The following is a 13,412-nucleotide window of genomic DNA, read 5'->3' as shown; positions in this document are numbered from 1 at the left end:
GATTACAAACATACAAGCATGAAAAGGCTGGAATTACGCAGATCAGGTCACTGAAGCTGATCAGTTTGTTCTCTGGCTTACTTACTTCTGTTTAAGATTCTTCCTTCAGACACGACAAATAAATTAGAGATGATCAACAACAAAGAAGCAGAGCCAAGTTAACAGCCTGTTTATCCAGCACAGTGTAGCATAATGAATAAATGTACTGACTATGGTCAGATATCACACAATTGTCATGGTCATGACAATGATTAGGGATTTACCAAAAAAACAGAAGAAACACAATTATGACGAAAAGGACAATGAAACAGCATAAAATGAGGAAGAAGCCATGTTCATGTTATGATCAAACCTTAGCCTAAAAGATACAGGGAGGAAATGGATTATCAGTAACATATGTACAACATTCAATTAGTATTCTGCTTTTGTCAAAGGAAATGTAAAACCATTACTACTTTATATGGCCATCACTGAAACCATGGTATGCTTCTAAAACTCTTCATATAATGTTAACACATGCATCACCAGTAAAAAGCAAATATACCACACATTATGCCAGTGACAAGAAAATGGGCTTTAAAACTCAGGAATGCTGCCTAAACCAAAAATATATTTCAATCCATTTATCTTCAACTTGTTGCATAGTTTAGTTATCATGCAACTTTTCCTAATTGATACAAGCACGGTACATACACCTGTCTGTCAATATGGCCTTATGACACCAGCTGAAAGTATCCTTCTGGCTCAATTAGTCGTTTCTTCCTCAGGTCTACATTCATTCATCACTTAGATGGGTGCCTGAAACTCAGTCACAAACAGTATAATTTCTCATATTTTTATTGATGCTGACATTTTGACCTCTATATACTATGTTTCTATGAAATCTGTGCACCCTAAATCTGGAGGCTTACTGTGTTTATCACTGTGCGATCACCTCTTCTGGGTCTGTCCTGCTGATGGGATAGGATATATGCATGGATGATAACGATGACAACGACAATGTCTGGGACATTGTCATACTAGTGGAATCATACCTGACAGACAATGCTAGTATGTTGCTTGACCTGTCTCCTAATTTAGGAGAAGGTGAGGACTGCAGATGCTGCAGAATCAGAGATGACAAAGTGTGGATCTGGAAAAAGCACAGCAGGTCAGGCAGCATCCTGAAGAAGGGTCATGCCCAAAAGATCAACTCTCAACTCAGTCTCCCAATTTTGTCACTAGCCCCAGATGTTAAGAACGACGACTTTGCAGCGTCGGCAAGGTTATTTCTGTCATTGTTTTTTCCAATGCACAAGTCAATCAGGTGCTCCATCTGGTTTCATTTCTTTGTTGGGACATCATAGCAATTAATACAACTGAGTGGCTTAATCAGTCATTGCAAAGGGCAGTTAAGAGTCAACCACATTGCTGAGGGTCTGAAGTCACACGTGAATTTCAGATACGTTCTGAATTCAAACGCCACCATCTGCCATAGTGGGATTCAAACCTGGGACCTAGAACATTAGCTGGGTTTCTGGATTAATAATCTAGCAATAATACCACGAGGCTGTCACCCTACCCTTACCAACTTGCCTTGGGAGTCTTCAACATTGACTCCATATCCTATGAAGTCTCATGGCTTCAGGTTAAACATGGGCAAGGAAAGCTCCTGCTGATTACCACATCCCAGCTTAGCATATGAATTAGCATTCCTCCATGTTGAACAATGCTTGGAGGAGGCACTGAGGGTGGCAAGAATGTAAAATGTACTCTGTTTAGGGAATTTCAATGTCCACTACCAAGAGTGGCTCAGCAGCACTACTGATCGAGTCCTAAAGGACATAGCTGCTGGATTGAATCTGCGACAGGTGATGAGGGAACAAAAGGAAAAAAACATACTCAATCTCATCTTTACCAATCTGCCGGCTGCAAAAGCATCTGCTCATGATAGTATCACCAACAGTGACCACTGCACAGTTCTTGTGGAGACGAAGTTCTGCCTTCACTTTGAGAATAACCTGCATCATGTTGTGTGACACTCACACTGCTAAATGGGACAGACCACTAATAGATCTAGCAACTCAAGACTGAGCATCCATGAATCGTTGTGGGCCATCAACGGCAACAGAATTGTACTCCAACACAACCTGCAACTTCATGGCCCAGCATATCCCCACTGAACCATTACCATCAAAGTCAGGGGATCAACCCTGATTCAATGAAGAGTGCAGGAGGGCATGCCAACTGCAGCATCAGGCATACCTAAAAATGAGATGTTAACTTGATAAAGTTACCAAACAGGACTATGCACATGCCCAACAGTATAAAAGCAAAAAACAGAGCTCAGCAATCCCATAACCAAAGGATTAGACCTAAACTCCACAGTGCTGTCACATCCAATCATAAATGGTGTTGGACAATTAACTCACTGAAGAAGGTAGTTCCACAAATATCCCCATCCTCAATGATGGAAGAGCCCAACACAAGTACAGAAGACAAGCCTGAAGCGCTTTCAGCAATCTTCAGCCAGAAGTGCCAAGTGGATGATCTGTCATGTGTTCCCCAGCATAATGGATGCTAGGCTTCAGCCAATCTGATTCACTCTACATGATATCAAAAAACAGTTGGTGGCACTGGATACTGCAAAAGCAATGAGCCCTGACAATATTCCAGCAATAGTACTGAAGACTTGTGCTCCAGAACTTGCTGCTCTCATAGTCAAGCCCTTCCAGGACAATTACAACACTGGCATCAACCTGAATGTGGAAAATTGCCCAGGTATTGCTCAGACTGCTCAGTGATGCCCAGTTTGGGTACCACCAGGCCAACATAGCTCCTGACCTCATTTCTGCCTTGGTTCAAACTTAGCCAAAAGAGCTAAATTCCAGGTGAAGTTAGCGTGATTGCCTTTGACATCAAGGCCCCATTCATTAGAGTGTTCAGCACCAGTCCTCAGATGCTGAAGCAGACTGTAATGTCAAAAGATTAAATGGGACTCTCTCTGGACATTAATGCACTGACTAAACATTCTGGAGTGGTTGGGGACGTCATTCATGCTGCCGTTCTGGGCGGCACGGTGGCACAGTGGTTAGCACTGCTGCCTCACAGCGCCAGAGACCCAGGTTCAATTCCCACCTCAGGCAACTGTCTGTGTGGAGTTTGCACATTCTCCCCACGTCTGCGTGGGTTTCCTCTGGGTGCTCCGGTTTCCTCCCACAGTCCAAAAATGTGCAGGTTAGATGAATTGGCCATGCTAAATTGCCATAGTGTTAGGTGAAGGGATAAATGTAGGAGAATGGGTCTGGGGTGGTTGCTCTTCGGAGGGTCGGTGTGGACTTGTTGGGCCGAAGGGCCTGTTTCCACACTGTAAGTAATCTAATCTAAAGAATGCGGATGACTCCCACTCCAACTAGACAGTCATTTGCTACTACTCCTCCTATTATCAAATTAAACCATCATTTGATCTCTTCCATTCAGAAATACTTTCTAGCTATCCCCTGAAGCTAGGTATATCACATGTACATTGTCTTGGGGAATTACTGTCAGGAAGTCATCTGCATAATGATTCCCCAGGATTAGGGCATTTACATTTGCAGTATCTCAGAGGATGTTCTCATCCTACCATTGTATTTGGGGTAACATGCGACTGTGAGGGAGTGGCCAGAGTATCCGTGAGCATAAGAGTTAGTAGGTTTGCAGATGACACCAAAATTGGAGGTGTAGTGAACAGCAAAGGTTACCTCAGATTACAACAGAATCTTGATCAGATGGGCCAATGGGCTGAGAAGTGGCAGATGGAGTTGAATTCAGATAAATGCGAGGTGCTGCATTTTGGGAAAGCAAATCTTAGCAGGACTTATACACTTAATGGTAAGGTCCGAGGGAGTGTTGCTGAACAAAGAGACCTTGGAGTGCAGGTTCATAGCTCCTTCAAAGTGGAGTTGCAGGTAGATAGGATAGTGAAGGCGGCGTTTGGGTTGCTTTCCTTTATTGGTCAGAGTATTGAGTACAGGAGTTGGGAGGTCATGTTGCGGCTGTATAGGACATTGGTTAGGCCACTGTTGGAATACTGCGTGCAATTCTGGTCTCCTTCCTATTGGATGGATGTTGCGAAGCTTGAAAGGGTTCAGAAAAGACGAGGGTTTGAACTATAGGGAGAGGTGGAATAGGCTGGGGCCTATTTTCCCTGGAGTGTCAGAGGCTGAGGTTTATAAAATCATGAGGGACATGGATAGGATAAATAGACAAAGTCTTTTCCCTGGGGTAGGGGAGTCCAGAATTAGAGAGCATAGGTTTAGGATGAGGGGGGAAATATTTAAAATGGGCCTAAGGGGCAACTTTTTCACGCAGAGGGTGGTAAGTGTATGGAATGAGCTGCCAGAGGATGTGGTGGAGGCTAGTACAATCACAACATTTAAAAGGCATCTGGATGGGTATACGAATAGGAACGGTTTGGAGGGATATGGGCCTGGGGTGGGACTAGAGTGGGTTGGGACGTCTATTCGGCATGGACATGTTGGACCGAAGGTTCTGTTTCCGTGCTGTACATCTCTATGACTCTAACTCTCAAAAAAAGAGTTCTGATGCACTCTGTAGAATTGTTGATTACGTCACAGACACAGACAACGATAACCATATGGACAAATACAAAGTGGAGAATTGCGGGTCTGTAACATGCGATGAAAGTTGTGTGAAGTTATTGCAATAATTCCTCCCAGTTGATCGGTCATTCAATTTCCTGCCTCTGAGCTATTCCTATCATGAAGACTTCTAACACTATTTTTTGTGTAAACCAGAAATAAGTAATAATTACTCATGGAAAGTACTTTACAAAATTCTCGGAATGGCAATGATACAAACTCTTAAAACTATTAGTTGACTACTTGGACTATTTTGTCAAAATCCCCCTTTCCCACAAGCTAGCAAATAAAGCTGACACACAAGACTAAAGGAGAAAGCAAGGCTTTTCCAGCATCACATTTTTTGATACAAGACAAAAGGTTCAATTCAACAGGATTGGGCTTAAATCTTACACACTGATTAGATTACCTTATTTTTTCTTATTTGATTCAAAATTACTGTATTGTTAATTCTTGTTTGAACTAAAAACCTGTGTGTATTACCAATATTTCAGAGTCAAGTTCCAGTTACTCAAAATGTGTATGGGGTCAATTTCAAGGACGATTGAATACTTTAATTTTACTGTGTTGCAATCCAGGGACAGAAAAATTAATTTGGTTTGGCAGTCTCCAGATCGTAACAATATAACACTGGGATCCCTACCAAGCAATGTGAAAGATTGCCCAGATAATGCACTGTGCACAAAAGGCAGGACAAATCCAAGCCAGTCAATTACTGCCCCATCAATGTACTCTCAATTATCAACAAAACGATGGAAGGGATCATTGATTATACTGTGAGAAACTTACCAATACCTTACTGTCTGATGTTAACTTAGGGTACCACCAGGGCTTTACCTCATTATAGCGTTGGTCCAGACATTGACAAAAGAGCTAAACTTAACAGATGAAATGAGGATGATTATATTGGACTTCAAAGGCAGCATTCAATCACATATGGCATTACAAAGCCCACGCAAAACTGCATTAAATAGGTATTGGGTGAAAGGGGGGGGGGCAAATAAACCTCCCACCGGTTGTGGCCGTTGCAAGTCAATAACTGCAGTCACAGAACATCACTGTGAGCATTTCTCAATGTAGTAGCCTAAGCCCAACCACCTTCAGGTACTTCATCAATTACCCTCCCTCCAGAATTGGGGATGTTCACTGACGACTATACAATGTTTGACACATTCACAGTACCTCCGGTACTGAAGCAGTCCATATTGATCTGAATAATATTCAGGACTGTGCTGATTAATAGCAAAAAACATTAGTATCATACAAGTGCTGAGCAATGATCTCAACAAGAGATCCCTTTGACCTTCAATAGCATTTCCATTGCTGAATTCTCACTATTAACATCCTGGGAACCACCAATGACCAGAAACTGACTGGACCAACCATATAAAGCAACTAAAGCAGGCCAGAGGTTAGGAATTTTGTGGCATGCAACCACACATCGGATTCCTCAAAGCCTGTCAACTATTTACAAGGCAAAGTTAGATGTTTGATATAATAGTTTCTACTTTACGGGATGTATGAAATCCCAATAACACTCAAGAAGTTCGACACCTTCCAAGACAAAGTAACCTATATCGTTGGCACCCATCTAATACCTTCAACATTCACTCCCTCTGTTACTGATGCATAGTGGCAGTAGTCTGTACCAATCCACAAAAGGCAAAACAATTTATCAAGACTCCTTTGACAGAATCTGTTAAACTCAATGTCTGCTGCCTCAAAAGGCAAAGGACAGCAGATGCACAAGAATACCACCATCTGCATGTTCCCCTCCAATCCACACATTATCCTGATTTGGAACTATATTGCCATTTTTTTCAAAATTTATGCCCAAGAATCAGAATGACATCATATTTAACTGAAGCCAATATTAAATTACTTCATTCATACACAAACATTCTGAAATCTTTCACCCAATTACAACTCCTTCGCAAGATGTGGAAACATTAATACACATTTAAGTTGTTTAGTCATTGGCTTGACAATATCATTGTCCTAATTATTTCAGCCTCATTATCACTGCAATTCAAGCGTGTATTTTTTTCTACTATACAGGTAATAATGACTTTTGTGAAGGGGCTGAGTAATATATCTAGATTTGTTGGCATTACAGAGCTAAGTAGGAGAAGGGTGGCACGGTGGCTCAGTGGTTAGACTGCAGCCTCACAACACCAGGGTCCCAGGTTGGATTCCAGCCTCAGGCAACTGTCTATGTGGAGTTTGCACATTCTCCCAGTGTCTGCGTGGGTTTCCTCTGGGTGCTCCGGTTTCCTTCCATAGTCCACAGATGTGCAGGTCAGGTGAATTGGCTATGCTAAATTGCCCATAGTGCTAGGTGCATTAGTCAGAGGGAAGTGGGTCTGGGTGGGTTACTCTTCCAAGAGTCAGTGTGAATTCGTTGGGCCTGTTTCCACACTGTCGGGTATCTAATCTAATCTTCATTCTGGAAAGCATAAATGAACAAGTATAGCTATCAAAAACATACTGTAACATAGTGCATTGAAACCTGCAACAATGAAAGACTTTGACATAGTTCCCTTATTAATGCAGAAGTTGAGTGTGTGTAATTTGTACACTACGCCTCACTTAAAGTCACACTGCTGAGCATAATTAATAAAATATGGCATGTATTCATTAAATCTGAACTTCACTGTAGCATTATTAGCCACAGATGATGGGTTGCATTCTCACATGACATCTGTCCCAGTATTTCTAGTCTGACCCTCTCACTCCACTCCCAAAATCATTACTGTTGACTTGGCTTCTGATATTGCCTCCCTCCAGCCATTCCCCTGCCATGGTCTCAGCTCATCAGGTTTTGCCTATACCCATCCTCTGCCTTATTGCTACTCTCTGTTTGTCCCTTTGGCCCGAGCATGTCTGCTGGCTCCCCTCCTGATCTCACAGTGACATCATGAGCTTCATTGTCAGATGTTGGCCAATGCAAACTAATTCTGGAAGTCCAGCAGCTCCCGCACCAATGTTTACCACTAGATGGAGTTAGGAATTTAACATGACTGGACAATGAACGCAAGTGTAGTACTTTTTAGAAGATATTTTATTTTTCTATTTATTGATAATTTAAGTTTGGAAATGATTTCAGTTAAGAATGCAGAGTTGCACACCTATTGCATGTATTTCAACACTTACATTTTTTTCCTGATAATGTCCAAAGAATAAACAAATGAGTTACTTCATTGCATCATCCTCTGCCATTTTCACCACTGCAGTCTGACTCCACCACCAAGAAGATATTTCCTTCACCACCCCATCTGCTCCCCATAGGGACCGTTCCATGTCCAACTCCCTCATTAGGTCCACACTCCCCACCTGGTAACTTTCCCTGCAGCTGCACGAGGTGCAACAGCTGCCACCACACTTCCCCTCTTCTTAGCTTCATTCAAGGCCCCAAAGAGTCATTGCAAGTCCCGCAGAAATTCACTTGCATCCCCATCACATTGGAGAGACTGAGCACAAACACGAGGACTGGTTCAGGTAACGTCCATGGTCTGCACACTCCAATCAACTCCATCTCCCAGTTGTCAGCCATTTCAACTCCCCCAACGATATGTCCATCCTGGGCCTCCTCCACCATCACAAAACAAAAAGGCCATATATAAACTGAAGGAAGAACACCACTTCTTCTGCTTCGGGAGCTTAAAACCTCACAGCCTCAACATGGAATTCATCAGCTTCCAAATCTCCCAATCCTCTCACCTAATCCCAGGTCCAGCTGTCCATTTCTGCCCTGCCCCTTGACCTGTCTATCTTTCTTGCCACCTATCTGCTTCACTATTCCCACTGTCTAATCTCATTCACCGATCTACATCCACCTATTGCCATCACACCTACCTTTTCCGCAGTCCCCATACCCCCTCCATTTATTGCTCAGCCCAGTCCCCCAGCCGCCAGTCTTGATGAACGGTCTTGCTTGAAATATCAACTCTCCACTTCTACTGATTCTGCTTGACCTGCTCTGCCTTTTCCAGCTCCACATTTCATCGATTTGACTTTCCAGCACTGCAGTCCTCACCATCTTCAAGTCATTCTACTTAAAGTTGTGTTATTCAGGATAAAAAAAAACTACAATTAAGTGAAAGCATTAAGTACAGAGATGAAAACACAAAATATTGTATCAGCTGTTACAAAATCGGAGTTTGCTCTAATATTGATTCGCGTTATTTTTCCACAGACCATTTTTCTGAAACTCTCCCCTGCATGGATACAATGGTGTAAAAATACAGGTTTGTGGAAGATTAGGCACTGAAATAATCTAATAACTAATATTTTCTATGAAGTTAGTTTGCAGAGATATACTGTATTGAGCTGCCTGACTTCTGACAGGTTTTAGCACCTGTTCTGTGCATCTGTGCATACACCCAAATTCTCTCCTGCTTTGGAACTTGTTATTTGACATCATTTATTATCTTGTCTGCAGACACTAAGGCACACAAGTTTCTCCACCTAGTCTGTACTACATTCCTTGAACTGGCAAAGTTATACTTTTATTTGCCTTCTACCTCAGTACTGTTACTCATTGATCTACCTGTCCAATTTAAACGATTGGTTGCAATAGATTGTTATCTCTGTCTAAAGGCATGCTCAGTCTCAATGCTGTCGCCCAAGCTTACACTGCATTTTCTGCAATTTCCATTCTTGTCATTCATTTTTCATATCCATGGCTTTAAATTCCTATCCTTCAACCTGAACACTCAAACTAACTGCAGTACTTTCAAGTAGCTTTCCCTCCTCTCCTTACAATAGTCATACTGCTCTATTGACATGCTCCTTGTTTAATGTTTGACTTCAATACCCACTTTTGATAGTTGTCCTTTTTAGCATCAGGCTGATCCCATCTTCATCAAGGTGTCAACTGCTACAGTTCGATCCTGGATACAGTTCGATACATGGATAACATATGCTCATGGGAGGTACCTGACTCTTAGTTACTTTCTGTAAATCTTTTAGAATCTGTACATTTGTCACCATGCTGTAAATATCCTTGAATAGTCTGGCCAGTCAATTCCTAAGCCTACAATTATTATTTTGCAATCTTTACCCACAACCTTTCATGGGCCTTTCCACTTTTTAAGTCTCTCTTCATTATAATAAAACATTTCTCCCCAGTTGAAATAGGTTTCAATGGCCTCATGTTATGCCTTAAAGCTTGCTAATTCTGAGATTTTGGCATTATCAACTTCAGCCTCTAAGCAATTTACAAACTCTCACAACAGTACAGCTAATTGCAATCCATTCTCATTCCGGGATCAATCACTATTTACTTAAGAGATCGTTTAAGATTTCCTCCCAAAATTAACTACTACAAACTATATCCTCTATCACAATATAAAATCATAGAGATGTACAGCATGGAAACAGACCCTTCGGTCCAACTCATCCATGCCAACCAGATATCCCAACCCAATGTAGTCCCACTTGCCAGCACCCGGCCCATATCCCTCCAAACCCTTCCTATTCATATACCCATCCGAATGCCTTTTAAATGTTGCAATTGTACCAGCCTCCACTACTTCCTCTGGCAGCTCATTCCATACACGTACCACCCTTTCATTGGTCAGAGAATTGAGTACAGGAGTTGCAGCTGTACAGGACATTGGTTAGGCCACTGTTGGAATATTGCGTGCAATTCTGGTCTCCTTCCTATCGGAAGGATGTTGTGAACCTTGAAAGGGTTCAGAAAAAATTTACAAGGATGTTGCCAGGGTTGGAGGATTTGAGGTATAGGGAGAGGCTGAACAGGCTAGGGCCCCATAGGTCTCTTTTATATCTTTCCCCTCTTACCCTAAACCTATGCCCCTAAACCTATGCCCTCTAGTTCTGGACACCCCGACCCCAGGGAAAAGACTTTGTCTATTCATCTTATCCATGCCCCTCAATTTTGTAAACCTCTAAGATCACCCCTCAGCCTCCGACACTCCAGGGAAAACAGTGTACAGCCGCAACATGACCTCCCAACTCCTGTACTCAATACTCTGACCAATAAAGGAAAGCAACCCAAACGCCGCCTTCGCTATCCTATCGACCTGCGACTCCACTTTCAAAGGAGCTATGAACCTGCACTCCAAGGTCTCTTTGTTCAGCAACACTCCCTTGGACCTTACCATTAAGTGTATAAATCCTGCTAAGATTTGCTTTCCCAAAATGCAGCACCACGCATTTATCTGATTTAAACTCCATCTGCCACTTCTTAGCCCATTGGCCCATCTGACCAAGACCCTGTTGTAATCTGAGGTGACCTTCCTCACTGTCCACTATACCTCCAATTTTGGTGTCATCTGCAAACTTACTAACTATACCTCTCACATCCAAATCATTTATATACATCTTAGCACAGATATGATGCGGAGGTACCGGTGTTGGACTGGGGTGGACTAAGTTAAAAATCACACAACACCAGGTAACCTGAAGGAGCAGCTCTCTGAAAGCTAGTACTTCCAAATAAACCATTTGGACTATAACCTGGTGTGCGAGATTTTTAATTTTAGCATGGACAGCATATGCTAGTACAGACAACAACATAAAACTTAGGGATATTGGCCAAAATGTATGAACCACTGGTGGTCCCTTTCCAACATCTGTTCCTAAAAGGGCTTTCTATTGCTAAACTCATAAGTATACATTCATCTTATTATTCATATTTGTACACAAATCTCAAAATTTACTGTTAGCAAACTCCCTTGCATTACTCATGAGTAATTTTGGTCAGGGACCAGTCCTTACCCATTTCTTCTACTTTACCCATAATTATTTTCTCATCTTTACTTTGTATTATTGTTGACTGATTGAATCTAAGAACATTAGAAATAGGAGAAGGGAAGGCAATTCAGTCCCTCAAATCCACCACACCATTCAACAAGGTCATGGCTGATCTCTCCCAGGCTTCTACTATTCTTACTTGCCAGCTCTGCATAGCTGTCAACCCTCTGGTATTTCAAAAATCTACCTACCCCAACTATATGGTAAGATAGAGAAGTACTCACATTCACTATCCTTAATAAAATACCATTCCTTCACATGTTTTAAATGAACATGCCTTTTTTAAAAAATTCATTTATGGGATGAGGGCATCAATGGCTCGGCCAGGATTTATTGCCCATCCTTAATTGACAACGACAGCTAAGAGTCAACTGCATTGTTGTAGGTCTGGAATCACACGTGGTCAGACCAAGAAAGGATGGCAGTTTCTCTCCATATAGGAGATGAGTGACAGATAGCTTTTTCCGACAATTGGAAACAATGGTCATCATTCAACATATAATTCCAGAATTTTATTGAATTCAGATTACACCATCTGCCGTGGCAGGATTCAAATCGTGGTGCTTAGAATGTTGGATCTCTGGATTAACCTGCAATAATGTCACTAGGCTATCGCCTCCCCATATTCTGTAATTATGTCCCCTTATTTGAAATTCCCCCGTTGTGGAAACATCTTCTCAACTTCTAACCTGTAAAGCTCCTTCAATCTTGTATGCTTCAATAATATTAAGTTAAAAATCTCACAACACCAGGTTATAGTCCAAAAGGTTTATCTGGAAGTACTAGCTTTTTCAGAGCACTGCTCCTTCATCAGGCAATTGTGGAGAATAAGATTGTAAGACACAGAATTTATAGCAAAACTTTACAGTAACAAACTATAAAATGAAAAAGACCCGGATTGTTTGTTAAGTCTCTCATCTTTTAGAATGACCATGTTGGTTTCAGTTCTTTCATATGTAAATTGCAAAACTTTTTTTTTATTTAAAAAAAAGTTACATTCTCAAGTACACTTTAACAATTGGTGTCATGTTGGCCCAGATAAGGCAATGTAGGTATTAACTCCCTGTGGGGCTGTCTGTGCCACAATGATCAGACTGATTCTAATCTAAACAAATGGATTTACAGAATCTTACATTAATCATGCAGTTTTTGAGCAAAGTAAAATGTAATTCTGCAAGTACAAATTCACCCCACAAACTTGTGTGAGTGCATGCATGAGGGTGTGGGGGTGCGTGTGTGTGTGGTGGGTGTCATGAGTATCTGTGAGAGGGTAAGTGTATGTAAGTGTAAAGGGGTTTAAGTCTGTGAGAGGGTGTGTGGGAGTGTATGTGTGAGTGTAAGACAGAAGGGACGTGTGTGTGTCTGTGTCCATCTGTCAGTGTGCGGACAGTTACCGGAGAGGTACAGCTGCCGAGCGAAGCTCCGACAGGACAGGAGGAGGAGGCGGAGAAGGGAAAGAAGGAGGCAGAGGAATGGACCGTGATGCAAAACAGGAAGAGGAAAACCCACCCGGTCACCAAGACCTCCCAGAAAAAGGGGAAAAGGCAGCTGAGGTGGAAGACACGGACAGCTCTTCGGAGGGTGAGGACGGATGTAAGGAGGGTCGTCACCAAAAGAAGAGGCAGAGCGCTGCGAGGAGAAAGGAGAGCAGCAACTGCCAACCAAGGGACGAACCTCCTGAGGAAATGGGAAACCATCACCCCCCACCAGGTGAAAGCCAGGAGGGTCCCACCGCCACACAGCTCCAGGTCACTGGGAGCAGCCCCGCTGTCAGATATAGAAACAGACAGCGTGGACCCTGGTCTCGGCCCGAGGACACCAAAGCGGGCAAATGGGCCGAGTGAGGAACTGGACAGCTACCTCAGCCCACCGACGGTCCAGCAGTTCGTGTTCTGCATGGGGATGCAGACAGCTACCCCAGAGGGGCAGGACCAGCGACAATCGGACATGGGTAACCTTACAACCTGTTAACAAAATGGGGTTTAAAATTGCAACTATCAATGTGCGCAG

The 13,412-nt window shown here is 42.5% G+C and overlaps 1 protein-coding gene across 2 annotated transcripts in view; it reads right to left on the bottom strand.

Moving 5' to 3' along the window:
* Positions 1-13,412, bottom strand: part of LOC122559552 (beta-parvin) — an 81,097-nt gene that overhangs the window by 55,717 nt on the left and 11,968 nt on the right. The window contains exon 1 of one of the 2 annotated variants that reach the window (XM_043709209.1): positions 86-240. The exons of the other annotated variant lie outside the window; for it this stretch is intronic. Coding sequence (XP_043565144.1) covers position 86 — 1 coding nt within the window. The 5' untranslated portion in view covers positions 87-240. Of the gene's footprint in view, positions 1-85; positions 241-13,412 lie in introns of those variants that run through there. 2 annotated transcript variants of the gene reach the window in all.

This window comes from Chiloscyllium plagiosum, chromosome 19, assembly GCF_004010195.1.
Source record: "Chiloscyllium plagiosum isolate BGI_BamShark_2017 chromosome 19, ASM401019v2, whole genome shotgun sequence".
Lineage (NCBI taxonomy): Eukaryota > Metazoa > Chordata > Chondrichthyes > Orectolobiformes > Hemiscylliidae > Chiloscyllium > Chiloscyllium plagiosum.
This window is presented reverse-complemented; position numbering and strand designations above follow the sequence as displayed.